The 20,470-nt window shown below is 32.2% G+C and overlaps 1 protein-coding gene across 7 annotated transcripts in view; it reads left to right on the forward strand.

The window, feature by feature from the left end:
* The window catches only part of LOC122636551 (kinesin-like protein KIF13B), a 105,034-nt gene that overhangs the window by 65,119 nt on the left and 19,445 nt on the right, over positions 1-20,470 (forward strand). For all 7 annotated transcript variants that reach the window (XM_043827886.1, XM_043827888.1, XM_043827887.1 and 4 more), the window contains exon 3: positions 20,108-20,271. In XM_043827886.1, the coding sequence (XP_043683821.1) occupies positions 20,108-20,271 (164 nt within the window). The remainder of the gene's footprint in view (positions 1-20,107; positions 20,272-20,470) is intronic.

Genomic DNA, 20,470 nt, shown 5'->3' on the forward strand with positions numbered 1-20,470 from the left:
TTTTTTTTTTGGACATGAGAGGAGAGAATGAGACAACGTTTCATGTAACAAAAACCCTATGCGGAAATGAAATTCCTCGAAAGTTTTGCTACGAGCTAAGAAATTCGTTCGCTCTTTGGTAAATTCTCTTTCTCTCTGTCTCTCTCTCTCTCTCTCTCTTTCTCTTTCTCTTTCTCTTTCTCTCTCTAGGCTGAAGTTCAGTTACACTTGGCCCGTGAAACGCGAGATACCAGCTACGACGTATGAACATTCCATGCATTCAAGCTGTCACCCTGGAACGATAATGTCGTTATGCCTTAAATTTCAAGGCCAAAGCTCGATCTCTCACGGGGTGCTTAAACCCGAGATTAACTTGCGAGTTAATTTAGCCGGAGACATTCGTCTGTCTTCGTTGTTCCGTTTCATCTAACTTTCTTAACTTAAATCGTTTCGACTGAAACTCCTGAAGTCAGAAAAAGCGTTATCTCCAAGAGAATTGCTTTCGTTAAACAAGATGAAGAAGAAAGAAAGGAATAAAAGAAAAAAAAAAAAAAAAGGTAAATACGATTGCGAAGCTTTTACACGCAGTTTTTACGATTGTTACAAATTTTAAGGATTACAGTTCGAAAATATTTCTGATTGATACGTATTTTGTTACAATATTCGTAATATTGTAAAAACGATATATCAATCTTGCAAGAAGAAACATTTTTAAATTATGTTCCTCGGTGAATTTTTATATACACTTGCAAATCGTCGAAGATCGCCGGAAATAGTAGAAAATATTTTAAGATATCCGAACCTATCCGATCCATCGGAGTCCAGTTAGACCGAGCCGATCCAAACCTGCTCAACTATTCTATATTCTATTTTATTCTACTCTGTCATATTTGATCCTATTCGGTTCTATTCGATTTTTTTTTCGATTCTTTCCAATTCTATTCGATTCTAGTCGATCCTATTCAATCTTATTCCATCCTATTTGATCCTATTCGATTTTATTCAAATCTTTTTAGATCTTTACTCTCTATACGTTTCGATCCTATTCGATCCTCTATTATCTTCTATTTTAACCGTCGAAAAAATATTAGGAAGATAATCGCAGAAATTAGTACAAATAATAATACATTGTGTGTCCTTTTCTATGTTCGATTTCTTTTTTTCGAAAACTTCTTGACCGTTTCTAGATAGATATAAAAAATGAAGGAAGTAAGAAAGGTAAGAAGGACGAACCGAGTGATTCCAATCCAAGCTTTTAAGGTTTCTCGCGAGATGAATAATTAACCTAGTTTCTTAATTACTCTACGCAACTTCGTGACCCTTGCGAGATTCCGAGCGTTTAAAACGAACCATTTCCTCTCTCTCTCTCTCTCTCTCTCTCTCTCTCTCTCTCTCTCTCTCTCGTACACGATGGAAAAGTATCCGGTTTTTTTGGAAAAGTTACGAAGTACGAGTACTCTTCCGAAGGGATGTTTTAACCCTTTGCAATTTATTTTCCAGTTATCTTCAGTCACCACAAGAAATTTCTTTATACAGAATTTAGTTTTAAATATACTCAAGATATTTTTAAATCGGTTATATCGCATTTTAGATACGTTTCTTTCTTTCTTTCTTTCTTTCTTTCTTTCTTTGATCTTTTTTATTCAAACACTTGATTTTTTTCGAAAGACGAATAAAAGATTGACGGCATGGACAAAATAAAGAAAAGAAAAATATATTCTTTTCCTTTTCTACCCTGTTATTTTTCTGTTTCGTTTCGGCAAAAATTTTTCACGTTTCGGATAGAAAATCCCTCGTGAAATAACGTCGTCCGAGCTAAAGCAGAGCTTTATTCTGTGAGAGTGATCGTGAGCAACACGACACGTAGAAACAATGCGTTCCACTTTAGCCAAAGGAAATGCCAATTCCAGCTTTACTTTACTCGGTTCCCCGTATCGCCTTTGGATTTAAATAATGCTAACAATAAGAGAGGACGATGTTTTCCTTATTCATTTTAATTTTATTTCCTTTCATTTCATTTCATTTTATTTTATTTATTTATTTAATTATAGAGATTGATCGAGCATCGAAAAGAAAAATGTGTTTTATTTGTCAGTTATTGTCTGTTATTCGTGTATAAATTTCTCCGATATAGTCAACTATAATTTTATATGTGTATATATATATATATATATATATATATATATATATATATATATATATATACACACATGCACATTTGTAACATATTATTTATATATAAATATTATAATAAATAATTCATGCATAGCCAATTAATTGTGATCAGAATTAATTTAAGCGTCGTTAGCGTCGGACAAACCAATCAATTTATTTTTTTTATATATTATATATAAATATACATACATTATATACATAATTGTGTCTCAATGATTGAATGAAAATTTTTTTTGAATATATACGTACGAACATGCCTACGTATACACACATACACACCTATATATACATATATGTAATTCAAAATCGAATTTCGTAACTCGTTTATTTTCATTGTTCATTTTATTTTCTCGCGTTAGCGTTCGACCATTCTAACTACATCTTCCTAGGTTTGTTCGATAATCGTCGACGCGAACGTGATTTTCCATCGAGTAAACACGACGATGTTAATCGTCACTGGGATATAAACGGAAGTTTTTCTCCGAGCCAGTTTGCATCTCGTTAATCGGTCTATTGCGGCGATCGTCTGCGGAACGTCCGGACGTTCCGATCTAACCGATCTCTCTCTGTCTTTCTCTCTCTCTCTTTCTCTCCTTTCTCCCCTTCTCTCTTTCTCCCCCTCTCTCTTTCTCCCCCTCTATACTTTTTTCTCTCTTTCTCTTTTACGATTCAAAACACGAGATTTACAATCAGGCTTTGCAAGTGTATGAATTTAATAAATAATACAATTTCTCTCTCTCTCTTTTCTTTGTTATTATTATTATTTATTGTTGTTATTATTATTATTATTATTATTATTATTATTATTATTATTATTATATATTTTTATGTTTGAATATATTCTCTTTGATACAGACTATGGAAAAAGAATAATCGATGAGAAACGATGTCGGATGAAAAAGTGCGAGGAGATAGAAGAGAAAAAGAGATAGAGGGGTGAAGAAGGTGAGGGGGGGGACTGAAGATGGTGTTGGAAAAAGGATTTGAAAGAGAAAAGGAAAAAAAATAAAAACGAACGGGGAAGTTCGCGATGCATTTTCGTGATAGACAGAAAGAGAGAGAGAGAAAGAGAGAGAGAGAGAGAGAGAGAGAGAGAGAGAGAGAGAGAGAGAATAAGTCGTCGGCCTCGAAACTACTTTACAACTAAGAAAGCTCCTTTTTCTCTTGGTACGAAAGAGGAAAGCAACAGTGTCGTCATGGTTGGTGCTCGCGCTCGTTTACTTTTGCATCCATCAAAGTCTAATCGAAGTAGGTGACGCCGCCATATTTTTTGACCTCACGAAATCGAATTTTCCTTCTCCCCTTTCTATCACCACCCCCGCATTTCCGGTAGGTTACCACTGCAAACAGACGGTTCCAAGATAGTTGTAGATAGTTCGTGAAAATCATGATACTCGATAAAATCGTTCAAATATCTTTTTTTGTGTGCTTTTTTTCCTCTCTTTCTCTCTCTCTCTCTCTCTCTCTCTCTCTCTCTCTCTCTCTACACTTTTTATAATAATTACTTTCAGTGCTTATTCACTTGATTGAAATTATTTTGATCGTAATTGAGTCCATAATAAGGATAATTCATCTATTTTAATAATTTATTACGCGACATTCCGATCATTTATTACGTGACATCCGTTCAGGTTGAATGAAATTTCTCTCTCTCTCTCTCTCTCTCTCTCTCTCTCTCTCTCTCTCTCTCTCTCTCTATCTATCTATCTATCTATCTATCTATCTATCTATTTTTCTAGAAATATTGATTCATTTGATCCGCTTCAACGAAGAAGAACTAAATACGTTCGCTACGTGATTTTTGAAAGTCCAAAAATATTTTATACCGACGAAACACTAGGTTGCAATTCTCTTTGTGACCTATTTCGTTCGCACCAATTTTTTTTACGATCTAATTTTTCTTTACGATCTAATTGTTAACATCGTAAACATTTTACTTCGTCTTACATAGTTTAAATCGCCGTGTCTTTTCGTCTGACAAATTTCAGTTACGACAAACTCTATCTTCCTCTCTCAGAGATAAAAAAAAAATAGAGAGAGAGAGAGAGACGCTCTCTCTTTCTGTTTCCGAACGAAAGAAATTTCAACTTTTAGTTTCTCGCTGACAGATCTCGGATAATCCTCGAAGATACTCAACGTTCTCTTTTCCGGTTCGTGACGTTCGACCATAATCCTGGACATCGTCCAATTCAATTAGTTTCTAACTCGCGAAGACATCGAACCTCGGAACCACTGACTCGAGAATTCTATTCATCCTTGACCATGGTCCACCGGTCACACCAGATAATCCTTCTTAATAGATGGATTTTGATCTTATCTCTCTCTCTCTCTCTCTCACTCTCTCACTCTAGAGTTCTCTATGTTAACATGCTTGTTATCTGTCATTAATTTCAATCATCGGAGTTTCTAAATTAATCTACGTTAACGTTCACGCACGAGTTTCACGATTTATCCTATTACTTTAAATTCACGCCCACGCACCCACCCACAAGTATATACATAGATCCAACTTTGACAATACTTTTTATTGAAAGAAAAAAGAAAGAAAGAAAGAAAGAAAGAAAGAAAGAAAGAAAACTAATCATTGTTCGTTTGAAATACTCCTTTGAATTCGAATCGGTATAAGAACACGAATATTGTTGCGGGATCGAAACTCTTTCCTTTAATTTGATATCGAGCCTTAAAGAAAGAAAGAAAGAAAGAAAAAGAGAGATAGATAAAAATATAGATAGATAGATAGAGAGAAAGAGAAAGAGAAAGAAAGCTCTCACTTATACATAGAATATCTTCAAATCATAGATCTGTGCCATAGAGGATCGATTTTCTCGCATGCAACGTACAATATAGCGTATAACGCATTGCTATGTATTTATATAACATATATATATATATATGTATAGTAGTAGTGACAGTAGTAGTGATGGTGGGGGATAGGAGATAGGGGATAGGGGTTTAGGGTTTGGGGTTTGGGATGGATTGAAGAATGGGGGTGGGGGATTTCTCTTGACAGAGCGACTGCTCCATAAATCCAGTCGGCGGCCAGTCCATTGTAAGCTCCATGCTGTCGTTCTGATTCCTCCTCCCCCTTCTCCATCCCTCCTCTTCCTTCCCCATCCCATTACTTCTCTCTATATGCAACCTTAACTGGTTACGACCTCTGACCTTTTGTGTACTTTACAGTAGTATTATTGAATTCCTCTTTTCTGCATGGAACTCCAAGTATACGAACTATTTCTCTCTCTCTTTCTCTCTCTCTCTCTCTCTCTCTCTTTCTTTTTTCTCTCTCTTTCTCTCTATCTCTTTTTCTTATTCTCACTACACATGAAACGGACAGTTTTCCATTCGACTTTTTATGGTATCTTCCCTTTTCTCACAATTTCGAACGAAGTATTTTTGAATGAAAGGAAAAGCATTCACTAAATAATGTTTATAAATGTCTAGCATTGATTACGTTTGTTGGACCAATCGATTTATTCCATCGTTAGGATTTCTTTTTTTTTTTCTTCTTCTTCTTAGAAAACAATAATTTGTATAACGTGTAATTCTGAGAGCATTGAATCATATATATATATATATATATATATATATATATATATATATATATACATACAGATTTACGTATGTATACATCTATGCAGACTTGTTTTACGGTATCAGCTGTTAAGTGATAACGCATAAGTACGATTTCTACGTTATTTACTATTTACATTACCTAGAATCGTTCGTACAAACACACCGCAGAGACGATTGCAACGAAATGAGCCTGTCCAATTGCACACGCGATTGTTTACTATCAGGAACTATACGTTTACGTTCCCTCAAATGAGACACACGTATACGATACTTACTTACAAACTCGTATACAAGGGCACGCACACCAAACGATTGTTTCACTTAGCGCCGGCTAGCACTTATGTAAGTACATTGAGAATGTTAGCCGTCGAATCGATTCGTACTTATTTGCAGATAGGATTGTATCTTTTTTTTGTTCTTTTGTCTTTTTTCTCTTTGTTTTTTTTTTTTTCGAATCACGAATGCTAAAGATTTGTTATTTCCTCTTTTCTGTTTTGTTTCGTTGTCTATTTTTTTCATTTTTCTTTTTCACTTAATCATTAATCGTTGACAAAAAAAAAGAAAAATACAATCGATTGTCACGTGTCTATTACGAATTTAAAAAATTGTTTCTTTTCTTTCGTAGAAGGTGGATTTTAATTTTAATTATTTCGAGAGACATATAATCGTGTTTTATTAATTTTCTTTTATCCGCTTATTTACTTTGTCATTTCTTCCTAATTATATACGAAGACGATCGTATCGTTGTCTTCGTTCGAGCATGCAAATTTAAAGACTTAATTCTTTCTTCTCCTTCTTCCTTTTTCATTCTTTTCCTTTTTGAAATTCACTTAATTTGATCGTTGAAAATTGGATCGCGTTTAGGATCGTATCGATGTGCGATTAAAACGCTATCTTCCTTTTCACTTTTGCATTTTTTTTACGATCGAATATTTTTTTTCTTTTACTAAGCGTTGAAACTGTGTTTAGGAGGAAAAAAATTTTTAAATAACGATATGAAATAGTATAACGCAATACGCGTCCCGTTAATTGGAGATGATCTTTTGATAGTATGTTGTATGTGTGTACATAAACGCAGGTTCGCGTCGAGTTAACGTATTGTAGGCTGATTCGACGATGCTTTTGAATCCGAGCCAAGTGTTTGCGATATACCTACAGAATACGATTAACGGGAAACGTTGTAGTAAATTAAATCGACGTACTATACACGAATCATCCGGGTGATACGTCTGTAAATCCATCGGGAGAGCGACGGAGACAGAAACAAAGAGAGAAAGAGAGGAAAAGAGAGAGAGAGAGAGAGAGAGAGAGAGAGACTCAGCTGACGATACCGAGACAATAAGCGCCAGAGGGATAATAAAATTTAACGAGACCGATTTAACCTCGCGAGACGTTCACGCGATATATCGATTCCGATACCCTCTTCGTGAATTAAAAAAAGAAAGAAAAAGATAGAAGAAAAAACAAATCATCTTTTTTTCTTTTCCCTTCTTATCTGTTTTTTTCTTTTTTTTTTCTTTCTTTTTTTTTTCTTTCTTCTCTCCTTCTCTCTTTAGCGCGAGTAGCAGACAACGAAGAAATTATAATTAGAATGTCGTTTCTTTCTCAATGTCTACGTCGTTTAACTCAAAGAGAAGAGAAAAATTTACAGGTCGATACTCGACCCGTGTTATTTTCCTTTCGCTAAGGGTCGTGTAGATTATACGTGGATACTCACGTTCGCATATAGGTTGTCTCGGATTTAAATCGATTTAAACGTAGACAAGTTAATATTATTTATTAGTTAATATTATTATTGTAACGATAATTGTGGTAATGGGATTGATTGATCATGAAAAGGAAAGAAAAGAAAAGGAAGGTATCAAAAGTGTGATTGAAATAACAACCAACAACAAAGAAAGCCTCGTTTCAATTGATTTCACCTTATTCAAGGAACGATCGAATCAGCTGATCGTTTCCGATCACTACAAATTTTATCGTGCGCGCGTGTATGTGTCTCTTTTTCTTTCTTGTCTCTCTTTGAAAAGTTCTGCTTTTGTAAGAATTTCAAGAAATTCGCTGAAAGAATTTATGGAATTCAAGCGATCGAGTCAAGGTCGTCATTCATTTCTCCACGATCGAAAAATTATTACGAACGAGTATAAACGTTGCATTAAATATTGGATATATCTGTTTGTTATAAAACATACGTATTAACATCTTTCTTGGTCTTTTTTCCTTGTTTTCGAAAACGTGTTGGATATGTGCCAAATAAAGATTAATATAGTCTCCCTGTCTTTCTCTTTCTCTCTCTCTTTCTCTCTTGTATATTCGTACGAGTTGATCTCATTACGTTTTAATAGATACAAGGGTGAATTGGTGTAACCTTTTGATATGACAATTTTGCTGTATTAAAGAGAGAAAAGAAATCATATTTTAATTAAAAAAATAAATACTACTACTACTAATAATAATAATAATAATAATAATGAAGAAAAATAATAATATTCAAAGAAGATTTCACAATTCAATCCTCTAAAATACTTTTCGTTAGTATAAACAAAAAATAATAACAATGAAAATAATACAATAATAATTATGATGATTTTGAAAATGACAATATACGATATTATATAGATGATTAATTTATTATCATCTCATCATATTAATATTAATTTTCCAATAGTTTTCTTCAATAGAAAACAGAATCCTAATAATTCATTTATTGATATTGAATATTTGCATTTAAACAAAACTGAAATTATCGAAACGATAGATCAAAAGGAATGCGTATATGTTTCGTATATTTGATTCTATTCGTATATTTGATTCTAAATATATGTCATATAAACCTAGAAATTCGTACGTTAAACGTGAATACATTATATTGCGTCCAGCTGATAGATACCTGTTACGCTTTCAGCTTCCATCTCGATCAATCTTCCGTGGAATGTTGATTCGAGTATCGTGTATTACATTCTTGACAATACGATCGTAACATTTTACTCGAAAAAATTTCTTCGTACAATTTGAACTCGACGTAACTCCAAGTAATCGATTCTCTCTTAATAATCCGTCATCATTCGATATTGATCATTCGTCGTCGGATATAGATCATTTTTTGTTTACTTTGTGAAACCCGAAGAGAGAAAGAAAGAGAGAGAACAAACGAAAAGAAAGAATAAGAAAAATTATTCGATATCGAATTTCGATCGATCGAACTGATAAATTTGTGGGACATATCCACGACGAATCAAACGGAACTTTATTTCGAATATATCTAGAATATTTAGTAGCAAACGATCGATTCGCGATGGCCTATCGTTTATGATTTATTTAATATCGCGGTTCGATCGGTAGCAAAAGTAAAAATAATTCGATATTAATCGAAACCTTGTTTCTTCGTTCTCTTATTTACGAAACAAAAACCCGAATTTATTACGTGCTTTGAGTAATTTGTAAATTAAAAAAAAAAAAAAAAAAAGTAAAGGAAAACATTGTTTTGCAACAAAGATAATAATCTTATACTTTGAAAAGAAATTTGTGAAGAAATTAAACAATGTATGTATCTTAAAAATACGTACGAACTTGGTACATAATTTTTTTCGGAATAATAATTATTTTTCAAGATGTATGCACATATACTTGCATACATATACACGTACATACATATACGTGTATGTATAGCTGAACAAATATAATCGAGCAAATCTTTGCGACTTTCCATTTGAAATTTTCGCTCACTATCAATCAGAGCAATGACTCGCAAAGTTTCGCGCGTTAGAAACTCATTAACGGGATTAATAAAATAAATCGTCGAGAAAGTCCGAGCGAAGACAAGTCTCTTATAATTTATGTATATATATATATATATATATATATATATATATATATATATATACATACACATTTGTATGTATATACATATATGTATATATATATATATACAGAACATAGATCTCGAGTTCATTGAGCGATAATGATTCAACTGGGTACAACAACAAGCGGCCAATTAAAATTAAAGCGGTTCGTTTGAAATGGCCTATCTCTCGAAAGGAACCAATTAATCGTGGATTAGCATCACGATGATCAACGAGGAGGAGGAGGAGGAGGAGGAGGAGGAGGAGAATCGATCGTTACAAACGACTCGATAATTATCGCGCGAGTTATTATATCGATAATAGAAAAAGGCGTAGAAAATCCGATTGAAATCCGACAATAAAATATATCTGTGTATGAAATAATCTACTCGCATGACAATATCATATGACATTTTAATAGAAAATAATAATAATAATCGCTAATAAATATATCAATAATAACGTTGGTTGATCGATGCACATTTGTCCATGTGTTCCCTTTCTTTTCTCAACGCAACATTTCTCTTCCATTCACATAGTTGGAATAACTAAAAAATTATGTTTCTGTTAAAAAAGAAATATATATATATACATACATAAAATAAATTTTCTTTCTTGTTTCTTATTTCTTCTTTTTCTGTTTCTTTTTTATCCGGTGCTTCCACTGACTGACTGGTAATAAACTCGTAAGAAATAAGAACTCGTCTGTCGTGTAGAATAGGATGCAATTGGGTCGAGATTCACTCTTATAAAGAGAAAGAGAGAGAGAGAAAGAGATAGAGATAGAGTTAGAGATGAAGATAAGGAGAAAGACAGAGAGAAAGAGAGAGAGAGAGAGAGAGAAAGAGAGAAAGAGAGAGACGACGACGACGACGACGACGACGTGATACATTCTAGACGTTAATGAGACGAAATTAAGGAGCCTCGAGGTTCGTTCTCTCTCTCTCTCTCCCTCTTTCTCTCTCTCTCTCTACACACAATGTTCTATTTCTCATCTCGATGCCAAACAACGTGAATGAAGGAACGAAGGAACACTTCGAATGTACACGCGACACGCGTGGGCACACGTGCAAGCTCGTACGATAAGAAAATGAGAGAAGCAGCAATGCCTGACGCTTTAATTACAGACCCGTAATTGTTCGTTTAATTAGCCTACCGATTTTAAAACTCTCATTTACCTATGCATGTATATATGTATGTATATGTATTTACTGTACTTATTTTTTTCTCTCTCTCTCTCTCTCTCTCTCTCTCTCTTTCTCTGAGAGAAGAGATTCTTCATTTACGATATACAACAACAACAACAACAACAACAACAAGCTACTTCTTATTTCATTTTATTTTCTTTTATTTCTTTTTCCTCGTAAGAAATAAATGTTTGGAAGAAGAAAGAAGTAATGAGAAAGAAAAAAATGGGAAGTAAGAAATAAAGAGAAAAGAAAGTAATGATAATGTACGATTTAATTAGATTTATAACAATAGATAAATAACAAGAAGATTCAAAAACAAAAAACAAGGAAACGGATGATGATGATGATGACGATGATGATAGTGATGATAATAATTATTATAATAATAATGTATAATTCAATAAGACTTGTATCGAATAGAAAAAGGATAATAAATTAAAAAAATATATAATTAAATAAAAGTACAAGGAAAAAGAGTAGTAATAGTCGTAATGAAAATAATAATAATGATGTATGATTTAAATTAGATTTGTATGGAATAAAAAATATTTATTTATTTACGATTTACGTTTACGCATTAATTTATCATTGCGAAATCTCGTATGTCTTTTTTCGAAAGAGGGAGAGAGAGAGAGACAGAGAGAGAGAAGGAAGGAATATATTCGTTATAAAGAATGATGATACATACGTGTTCCTGATTTTACACATACGTAAATATACATACATACATATATCACATAGATATATCACCATGGAGAAACGGAAATAGATAGAGGAGTAAACACTATGCGCCATCTCCTACTTGTCGATACGTTCGCGATGGTGTCTAACAAAACTCACACGTCCGATATACATATCTCCCAGTGAGTTACGTGACACGAATAAAACGATTCTACTTGTGAGACTACTACTTCTCCTAAACGATATCTAATCTATACCATTGCATCTATCTTATTACAAATATCTCGACAAATTTTTACGACGACAAAATTACTAATGAATCTCTAATTTTTATATTTATGTATATGTACATATTTCTAATCGTGTCAAAGTAAACGTTTTTATATTTCTTTTTTTTTTTTTCACCAATTTTCGATAATAGAATTTTATTATGTATGTGTCGGTAATCGGCTTGTCTTGATATCTAATCGATTTTCTTAATTAAATGGGAAGGGGGAGTAGAGAAAAAGAAAAGAAAAAAATTGATACAACAAAGAACCGAGAGTAATCGTCAGGTCGTTCTTATATTGTGGGAAAATATGTTCGTAAAAATAATAATACAAAAGAGAGAGAGAGAGAGAGAGAGAGAGAGAGAGAGAGAGAGAGAGAGAGAGTGAGAGAGTGAGAGTGACAGTGAGAGAGAAAGAGAGAGAGAGAGAAAGAGAGAGAAAGACCAGCCCATTGTTCCCTGTCAGTAAAAATTTCTTCGTTCAACTAAATTGCTTTATTCCGTAGAACGGCTTAACACTCTCACGAACCCTCGTATATCTCCTTTCTCGCGTTAATTGCTCCTCTTTCTCAATTATTTATACGTAGCTCGAATAAAGAGAAAGAGATGAGACTTGCTAATCTTCTTTTCGTCGATCGTCGTTTTACCGACATCATCTAATACCTACATATGTATTCGACTAGCAAAGTGTTAGCAAAGCGGAATGTTTATTAATTAAACACTTAACGTGAGAATTATATTATCCAATCCGTTACGCTCGTTAAATAGCACGAATTGTAGGTATCTCGCTTATACATTGAACATAATTTTATCTATCTATATATATATATATATATATATATATATATATATGTTCTTTAATGGCGTTAATAATAACAATAGTAATAATAATAATAATAATATATTATAAATATATAAAAAAAATATATATATATTTTAGCTATATTATACGATATAATATATATTTTAAATATACATTGTATTAACGTTAATATATGTGATACATATTATACGTATCAATATTACAAGAAACGAAAAAAAAAAGGAAGTAAAAAATAAAATTGAGATCAATGGAACAGTGAAAATATAAAATAAAAAAAAAAAGGATAAATAGATAAACACTTCGCGGCCGTCTTTTCATCTTCTTTTTCTTTTCTTTTCTATTTTCTTTTTTCTCGAGTTCGTTATACGATTCGATCCAATTAATGTCCGTCGTGGCCCCGTAGTTTTAAGCGACACAAAAGACGAGTTAACTAAATTAAAAGTGATTTCGGATCGTGCCTTCCGCGCATGTCCATGAAGAATCGATTTCACTCCCGTCACCCCCGTACTAACGTATAACTCTCGCCCCTCTCCCTTTTCTCTTCTCGTTCTCTCTCTCTCTCTCTCTCTCTCTTTTTCTCTGTCTATCTGCAGATCACCCTTCCGAATAATCTACTATGCTACGAAAAAAAAATAATATCATGCAATTATAAAAACGAACGAACGAACGAACTGCGGTGTGACCGAAATTTACGTTGATCGAAGAGTTCAACGTTAAAACCACCGATTGTATCGATAACGAGGAAATTCTCGAGCAAAGAAAGAGAAAGAAAAAGAGAGATAGATAGACAGAGAAAGAGAAAGAGAAAAAGAAAGAGAGAAAGAGAGAGAGAGAACGTTCGATCATGCTTGATTATAACGAGCATCGGGTTTTCCCTATTAATCCACATGAAATCTGTTCGTTCGAATTCCCAAATGATCGATACGTCGATCCCTATAACAATCGGGTTTACAAGTAAAGTACGTTAATCGAGTTCGATCATAGCGATAATTACGACTCGACGTGTTCACCTACGCATTCTGATTTTCAAATTACAATTGGACTTTCCTAAACGATAAGATTCTATTGGTTGGAATAATTAAAATTTCTAGAATAAAATTAAACGTGTGCGTGGGTGTATGTTCGTATACAAATGTTTGATATCCAAATCTGATCTTACTGCAAAGTAGCTATGATTAAATGTTATTTTATTAAACATATTTTACAAGGACATTACATTGCATTGTTGTTAATCGATATCGCAATCTTCTGACATATTATTTGCGACTGTGAAAAAGAAAATTAATTAATTAATCAATTAATTGAAACCAAAAGAAATAAAAAGCAGAAATAAAACGAAGAAAGTAGAAGGTACTTTACATCTATCATTTATTAACTTTCAACTATTTTATTGGAAACATCCAAATTATTTCAAAATTATTTTAATGTCGTACAATGAATTATTATATCGGTTATGAATAATTGCTAAATCGAATGAACTGATTAATGAATTTTTGAAAGGATTTAACGCGTTGACGATTAGACGACGACATTGTTATAATAATTTACGTTACGTTCCCATTTTTAAAGGACAAACAAATCGAAGAGCAGCAATCGGGTTAAAAAAATATTTCTGGTTCGAGGTTGACAGGCATCGTTCCAAATTCAAATCAGTTTTGGTGGCACCCTTCCCTCTCCTCTTTGATCCACCCCTCTCCCTCCCTCCGTCTATCGTCATGACCTAATTGCACCCTATGTCTGACCACCTGTAAGTCCCCATCACTGTGCGTCTGACCACTGCAGAGAAGCTTGCGTGTCGAAGGTCGAACGAAAACCATTCTCACGAACAACCGCATAGAAGGCATAATTTGTGTTCTCTTTTCACCCTTTACATCCTACCCTCTTCTTGTAAATTTACACATCATAAATTTATATATATTTCTCTTCTCTTCTCTTCTCTTTTCTTTTTTCTTTTTTTCTTCTTTTCTATTTTCTTTTCTATTTTCTATCTTCGTCTTTTTTTTTTTTACACCGTTATCTTACGTAGAAATAACGATCGAGGGAAATATTGAATTTGTAAAGTATCTCCGAGTATCATTTCAAAAAACAGGATAATAGAAAAGAAAATAATAATAATAATAATAATAGTAATAATAATGATAAAGATAATAACAGGAATAGCAGGGAAATTCTCCAGAAGAGAAATTTCATTCCACTTATTTTTCTTTTCTATCTTTTTTGTTTCTTATTTCTCTCTATCTTTCTATCTTTCTCTCTCTCTCTCTCTCTCTCTCTCTCTCTCTCTCTCTCTCTCTCTCTCTTTCTCCTTTTCTCTCTTTTTAAAAACACGATTTAATATTCCATTAAATCGTTATTTGCGAATCGATATATTGAAATTGAAAAATAAAAACACGTCTGCAAATACATATATATATAAAATAAGAAAATTTTTCAGAAGAGAGATTTTCTACTTTTTTCTTTTCTTTTTCTTTTTCTTTTTTTTTTTTTCGTTTGAAAGAGGAAGAGGAAGAGGTTGGTACAGTTTTAAGAGTTCAACGAAACAATTCTGAAGAATAATATACGACGATAGTTTTTCGCGTAGCTATCCAAGAGGAATTTTTTTTTTTTTTTTTTTATAAGAATATGTAGAAATGTGGCCAGTGGCCAAAATATTCGAGTAGATACAAACACCACCATTCCATTCCTCTCTTCTTCCCATTCCCCATGGAGAGAACATCGTGCAAATGCCAAGTCTGGTAATTTCAGTTCGGCCATTCTCGGTTCTTACCTACGAATGTCGAATCCAACCGGGGAACCATCCATTAAATATTTTTTTTGCTGACGATGCATGTTTTGCAGAACGGCGAAGACTTCGCAGCAGCAGCAGCAGTAGCAGCATGTTTTCCGGTAGATGCGATCGCTATAACGGCCGATCATGCAAAACGATGAGCTCACTTCCTTAGCTTGTTTTTTTTTTTCTGATAATATTTTTTCTGGTTTTTTTTTTTTCCTTTTGTTTTATTTATTTTTACTTATCTTATTTTATTTTTTTAACTACAAGGAAAAAGGCTGTATTATAAATCGATCGTGTCGTAGGTACTTCACAATGACTATATAATGACAATAATAATAATAATAATAATAATAATAATAATAATAATAATAATAAAAAGGAAGAAGAAAGTAAAATCGATCGATAAATCGATTTTTTATTTTTTTACTATTGTTATTATTATTATTTATCGTTTCTTTTTTTTTTACACACTATGTATATACATATCCTTTTTATTTTTTATGAATATTATAATAAAAAATATATAAAATTATATAATATATTATATATCGTGTACAACAAACACGAGGAGATATTCAGGCAATAAAAAAAATATATATACATATATATTTTTCTTTTTTTGTTTTTTTTTTAAATATCCAGTACGTTCGTCTTTAAATAAGGTTCGCCTTAAAAAGGTCAGATCTAGTAGACACGTACGATTCGTGTAAACTTAGAAAGGGATTTGGTCACGCGATGGTCAGCCTTTCGACCTATCGAGACCAACGATAGGAAACGACGGATCACGGACCACGGATCCGTTTTGTCTTGATCGCTGGCTCGAAACTATCGATCGAGACCCCTCTTCTATAACAACTTAGAATCGTATCACGCTCTCGCACTTAAGTAGTCGCAGCTGCTGCAACGAGTTTAGAAAGCTGAGCAACCGAACTGAGTACTCGATTCGCGTCAAGTGCCAAGTGATTTCAAATCCTTTTCTTCCTCCTCCTTTTCTTCTTCTTTTTCTTCTTCTTCTTCTTCTTTTTCTTCTCATTTCTTTTTTTTTCTTTTTATCTTTAATTCTATTCATGTCCTCAACCACGAAAAGAAAAAAAAAAAGAAAAAGAACAGAAAGACGTCCTTTTCCAAGCTGCTAAAAAAATCCTCTTTCCTTTTTTCAAGTTAAAAGAAATTCTTACCGCTCTACAGTTTTACAATTTAAATTCCAAAAAAAAAAAAAAAAAGATTAACCCGACAAGTAAATAACTTTTAAAATTATCATGAAACATTTTTGTCACGTCGTCGACGTATTTAACAAAAAAAAAAAAACCTCAAAAATTACAAATTGGAAATAATAAATTAAACGAAATTTCTGAATTAAAAATCGATATTAAAAATTCCGATATTATTCATCGACCAATCTGCATACTTTCGAGTTTTTATCGCGTAAAATAAAAATAATGGGTAGGTCAGGGTGAGTTGTGTTAACGAGAGAAGAAAAAAAAGAAATAGAAGGATCTTATCGATTTTTAAAGATCGACTTTCCTCAAAGCCCACCCTTCTTCATCAGGGACGTTTGTTATCGAACTTCTTCCTTTTACGAATTAGAGTTTAAGGATTTGTGTGAAAATTGTCCTCTTAATCCGAGAGAAGAACGTCTTTCTCTCTCTCTCTCTCTCTCTCTCCCTCTCTTTCTCGTTCTCTTTGTCTCTCTGTCTCTTTGTACTTGTCGTATAGATAGCGATCTTCTTTCCACGCGAAAATACGAGAAATTCGTTCCCTTTCTTTCTTTTAACTCACTAAACTCGAATTTCATCCAATAAACGAAGAAAATCTATCGCATTTTTCCCTCTCCCCACAATTGCATTAAATTCACTCATTCGTTTCGAAATATTACTCTCTTTGTCTTTCTTTCTTTCTCTCTATTTCTCTTTTTCTATCTCTCTGTCTATCTCTCTTCACATCTTTTTACTAATATAATCAATAAATAATAAAAGTTCGAAATTATTACCAATACTATCATAAACGAAACGAAACCTTGAATTTTTTTATAGATTTTTTTCTTTTTTTTTTAAAATTAACAAAGTATAATGCACTGAAAGTGGATCATTGGATTTTGTTAAAATATAATATTATGGATTAACGTGGCGTATAATAAATCCATAAGAAATGAAAAACGTACAAAGTTGTACCCTTCATCGAGAAAAGATCTCGTGAAACGCCAAATCTCTTCTTGATGGTGATTCGAAATATCGTTAAATAAAATGAAGAAGCACATCTCGTTTCGTTCGATCGATCTTATTTCGATTGGTCAGGTCATGAAATTATAACTACTCGATCGTATCGCTTATTCGATGTTCGATTTCTCAAATATCAACGAAGCTCTTTCCATTAATGTGTGCTCTGTCTGTGTGTGTGTGTGTACACATATGTATATATATATATATATATATATATATATATATATATATATATATCTTAATACATACGTGCCAATAAAAATGGCGAAGAGCTGCTGCAAGAAAGAAGAAAATGGTGGCGCATAAATATCTCATTTGTACGATAGTAAAAATCAAAAGTGTGTCTGTGTATGTGTGTCCGTGTACAACCGTTTGTCGATTAACACCATTTTACCATAAGGAAGATTGATCTTCGTCGATTATGACGAATCTCGAACTTTCATGGAATTTTGGACTTTTTGGAATTTTTCTTATTTATCAGTTACTTGCTCCATCTTATATACATAAATATATATATATATATATATATATATATATATATATTTGTTTTTATTATATCGATTTGACTAATATCAGAATTTTCGATAAAGGATATTATTTAAATATAAAATACTCAAACGTAATATCATTAAAAAAAAAAAAAAAGAATTACCACAGAGTATTATTTATTTCAATACAAGTTATCAAAAATTTTCTCAATACTAGATACGCGATCGTGGGTGTTATTTATTTGAAATACAAGATATCAAACATTTCCAAGTTAAAAAAAAAAAAAAACGAACGGACGAACCAACAAAAAATATTATTGCAGTTATTTATTTAAATATAAACCTCCGATATTACTTAGTAACCAATACCTTTTTATATATGTACGTACGTATATATAAATATATATGTAACAAGCATACATGTAAGTATTTTATTTTTGATTTCTTCTTCTACTTCTTGGCGAGACATTGCCAAGAACAATACGATATTTCAACGACGAATGCGATATTCAACTCTCGAGAAAGTTTTGTCATCGACGACTATAAAAGAAAACTGATAATCGGAAGCTAACGACCCGCTCGAATCACTATCGTACTGCTTTCTACGACCACTTTTATGAAGGCTTTACGAATAAATCGATTCTCCTTACCCTTACTCCGATTCCGATACAACTTCCTTTTCCTACGGGACTCGAGTTTCTATAAAGTAACTACGACTAAATCTATATATCACGTATTGTTCGAACTCTATGGAAGCCATCTTGAATTTAATATTATGTTTTGTTCCTTCAAAGAATCCACCTTCGTCGTATTGACGAAACGATCTATTGAATTCCTTAATGTTATAGCATACAGATGAAAGATTTAAGAGAAGATTAGAAAAAAAAAAAAAAAAAAAAAAAAATAGACACTACATAATGACGCTCGATCGGTGAAACAGTTTACTGTGAATATTTTATTGACATTATTGTCATGAAAATATTTGATTTTTCTCTTCTGTATGTCTGTGTATTTGTGTATATATTTTCTATAATATAAACATTTATTTGATTTATTTATAAGACATTGATTGAGAGTAATAATAATCAGTTTTCTTTTTTCTTTTTTTATTAAAACGTTCGCGATATCATTGAATATTTCTAACAGCCCGTCCACTTATGATTAGAACCGTCAATAATTAATCTATCGTTGTCATAGTGATGATGATAAAGGGAAACTCAAGTTTTCTTTGTTTTTTTTTTTTTTTTTTTTTTCTAATATGGTAGACGCAAACGTTATAGTCTCCACAGAATGCCACGGAATAACGTAGAAAAATCGATAGAAAAGCAATCATGCGATATGTCGATCTTTTTTGTCGACATTCAAAGGGTTTTGACGTTATGAGACGAGGCCACGTTTATAATAACGAAGCCGAAAAGATATTCGCGTTTTTATCGAGAGAATAGAATCCTTACGACGAGGAATATCGAACTTCAACGTTTTCTTGCTAGTCAAATTATTAATCATGAATCTTCGAATTCTTTTTTCTTATTTCTTTTTATTATATATATATATATATTTTTTTTTTTTCGCCTTCATAAAGATTTTATATCTATCATTTTCTTTTTACTATTATTATACAAGCTGAGATTTTATTCACTCTAAATAGTTCTGCTCAAATGTTAATTAAATCGAATTATTTATATGAATCATAATTATATACGAATATATTAAGAAGATTGTTAAATTATGATAATTATATTTCAAGTAATATAAACGAATATTTGATATCAGAATATCATTTTCTAAAGGGATAAAAAAGATCCTCTTATATAACCTTATCGTAAAGAATAAATCGAATTTCTTGGGAATCAACGTTAGAGCCGATTTTAATATAAGCATCAAAAGAGATATAATCGAAACCCTATAATTTCGCTTGAGCCGTCTCACGAACTAAATTTATATGCATAATCATATCTATGTACACCTAGTCATCTCACAAAAACAATTTCATTATCTTTTTTCTAAATTTATAATGATTACCACATTTATATTATAATATATATTACATATATATTATCACACAACTAATCAAAATATTTCATTTATTCGTGTTATAGGAACAAGCCGAAGACATTCGCGTTCGATCATTGCTTTTATTCCCTGGAACCCGGTTCGGAGAAGTTCGCAAGTCAAGAAATAGTTTTCGACGCTCTTGGACGCGATATTTTGGACAATGCGTTTCAAGGCTACAATGCTTGCATTTTCGCTTACGGACAAACTGGTAAGATAAGAAAATTCTTCGTAAAGTTGGTCATACAATCGATCATTATAGAACGAGATCTGTTCTATATTAATAAATAAATAAAAGATTTATATATTTCAACAATTTCATTATAATTGTGTCGATTACAACGAAGGAAAAGCAAAAAATTCGATTATAATAATTATTAATAAAATCGATTTTATTATAACAATATCAT

This window comes from Vespula pensylvanica, chromosome 22 (genome assembly GCF_014466175.1).
Source record: "Vespula pensylvanica isolate Volc-1 chromosome 22, ASM1446617v1, whole genome shotgun sequence".
NCBI lineage: Eukaryota > Metazoa > Arthropoda > Insecta > Hymenoptera > Vespidae > Vespula > Vespula pensylvanica.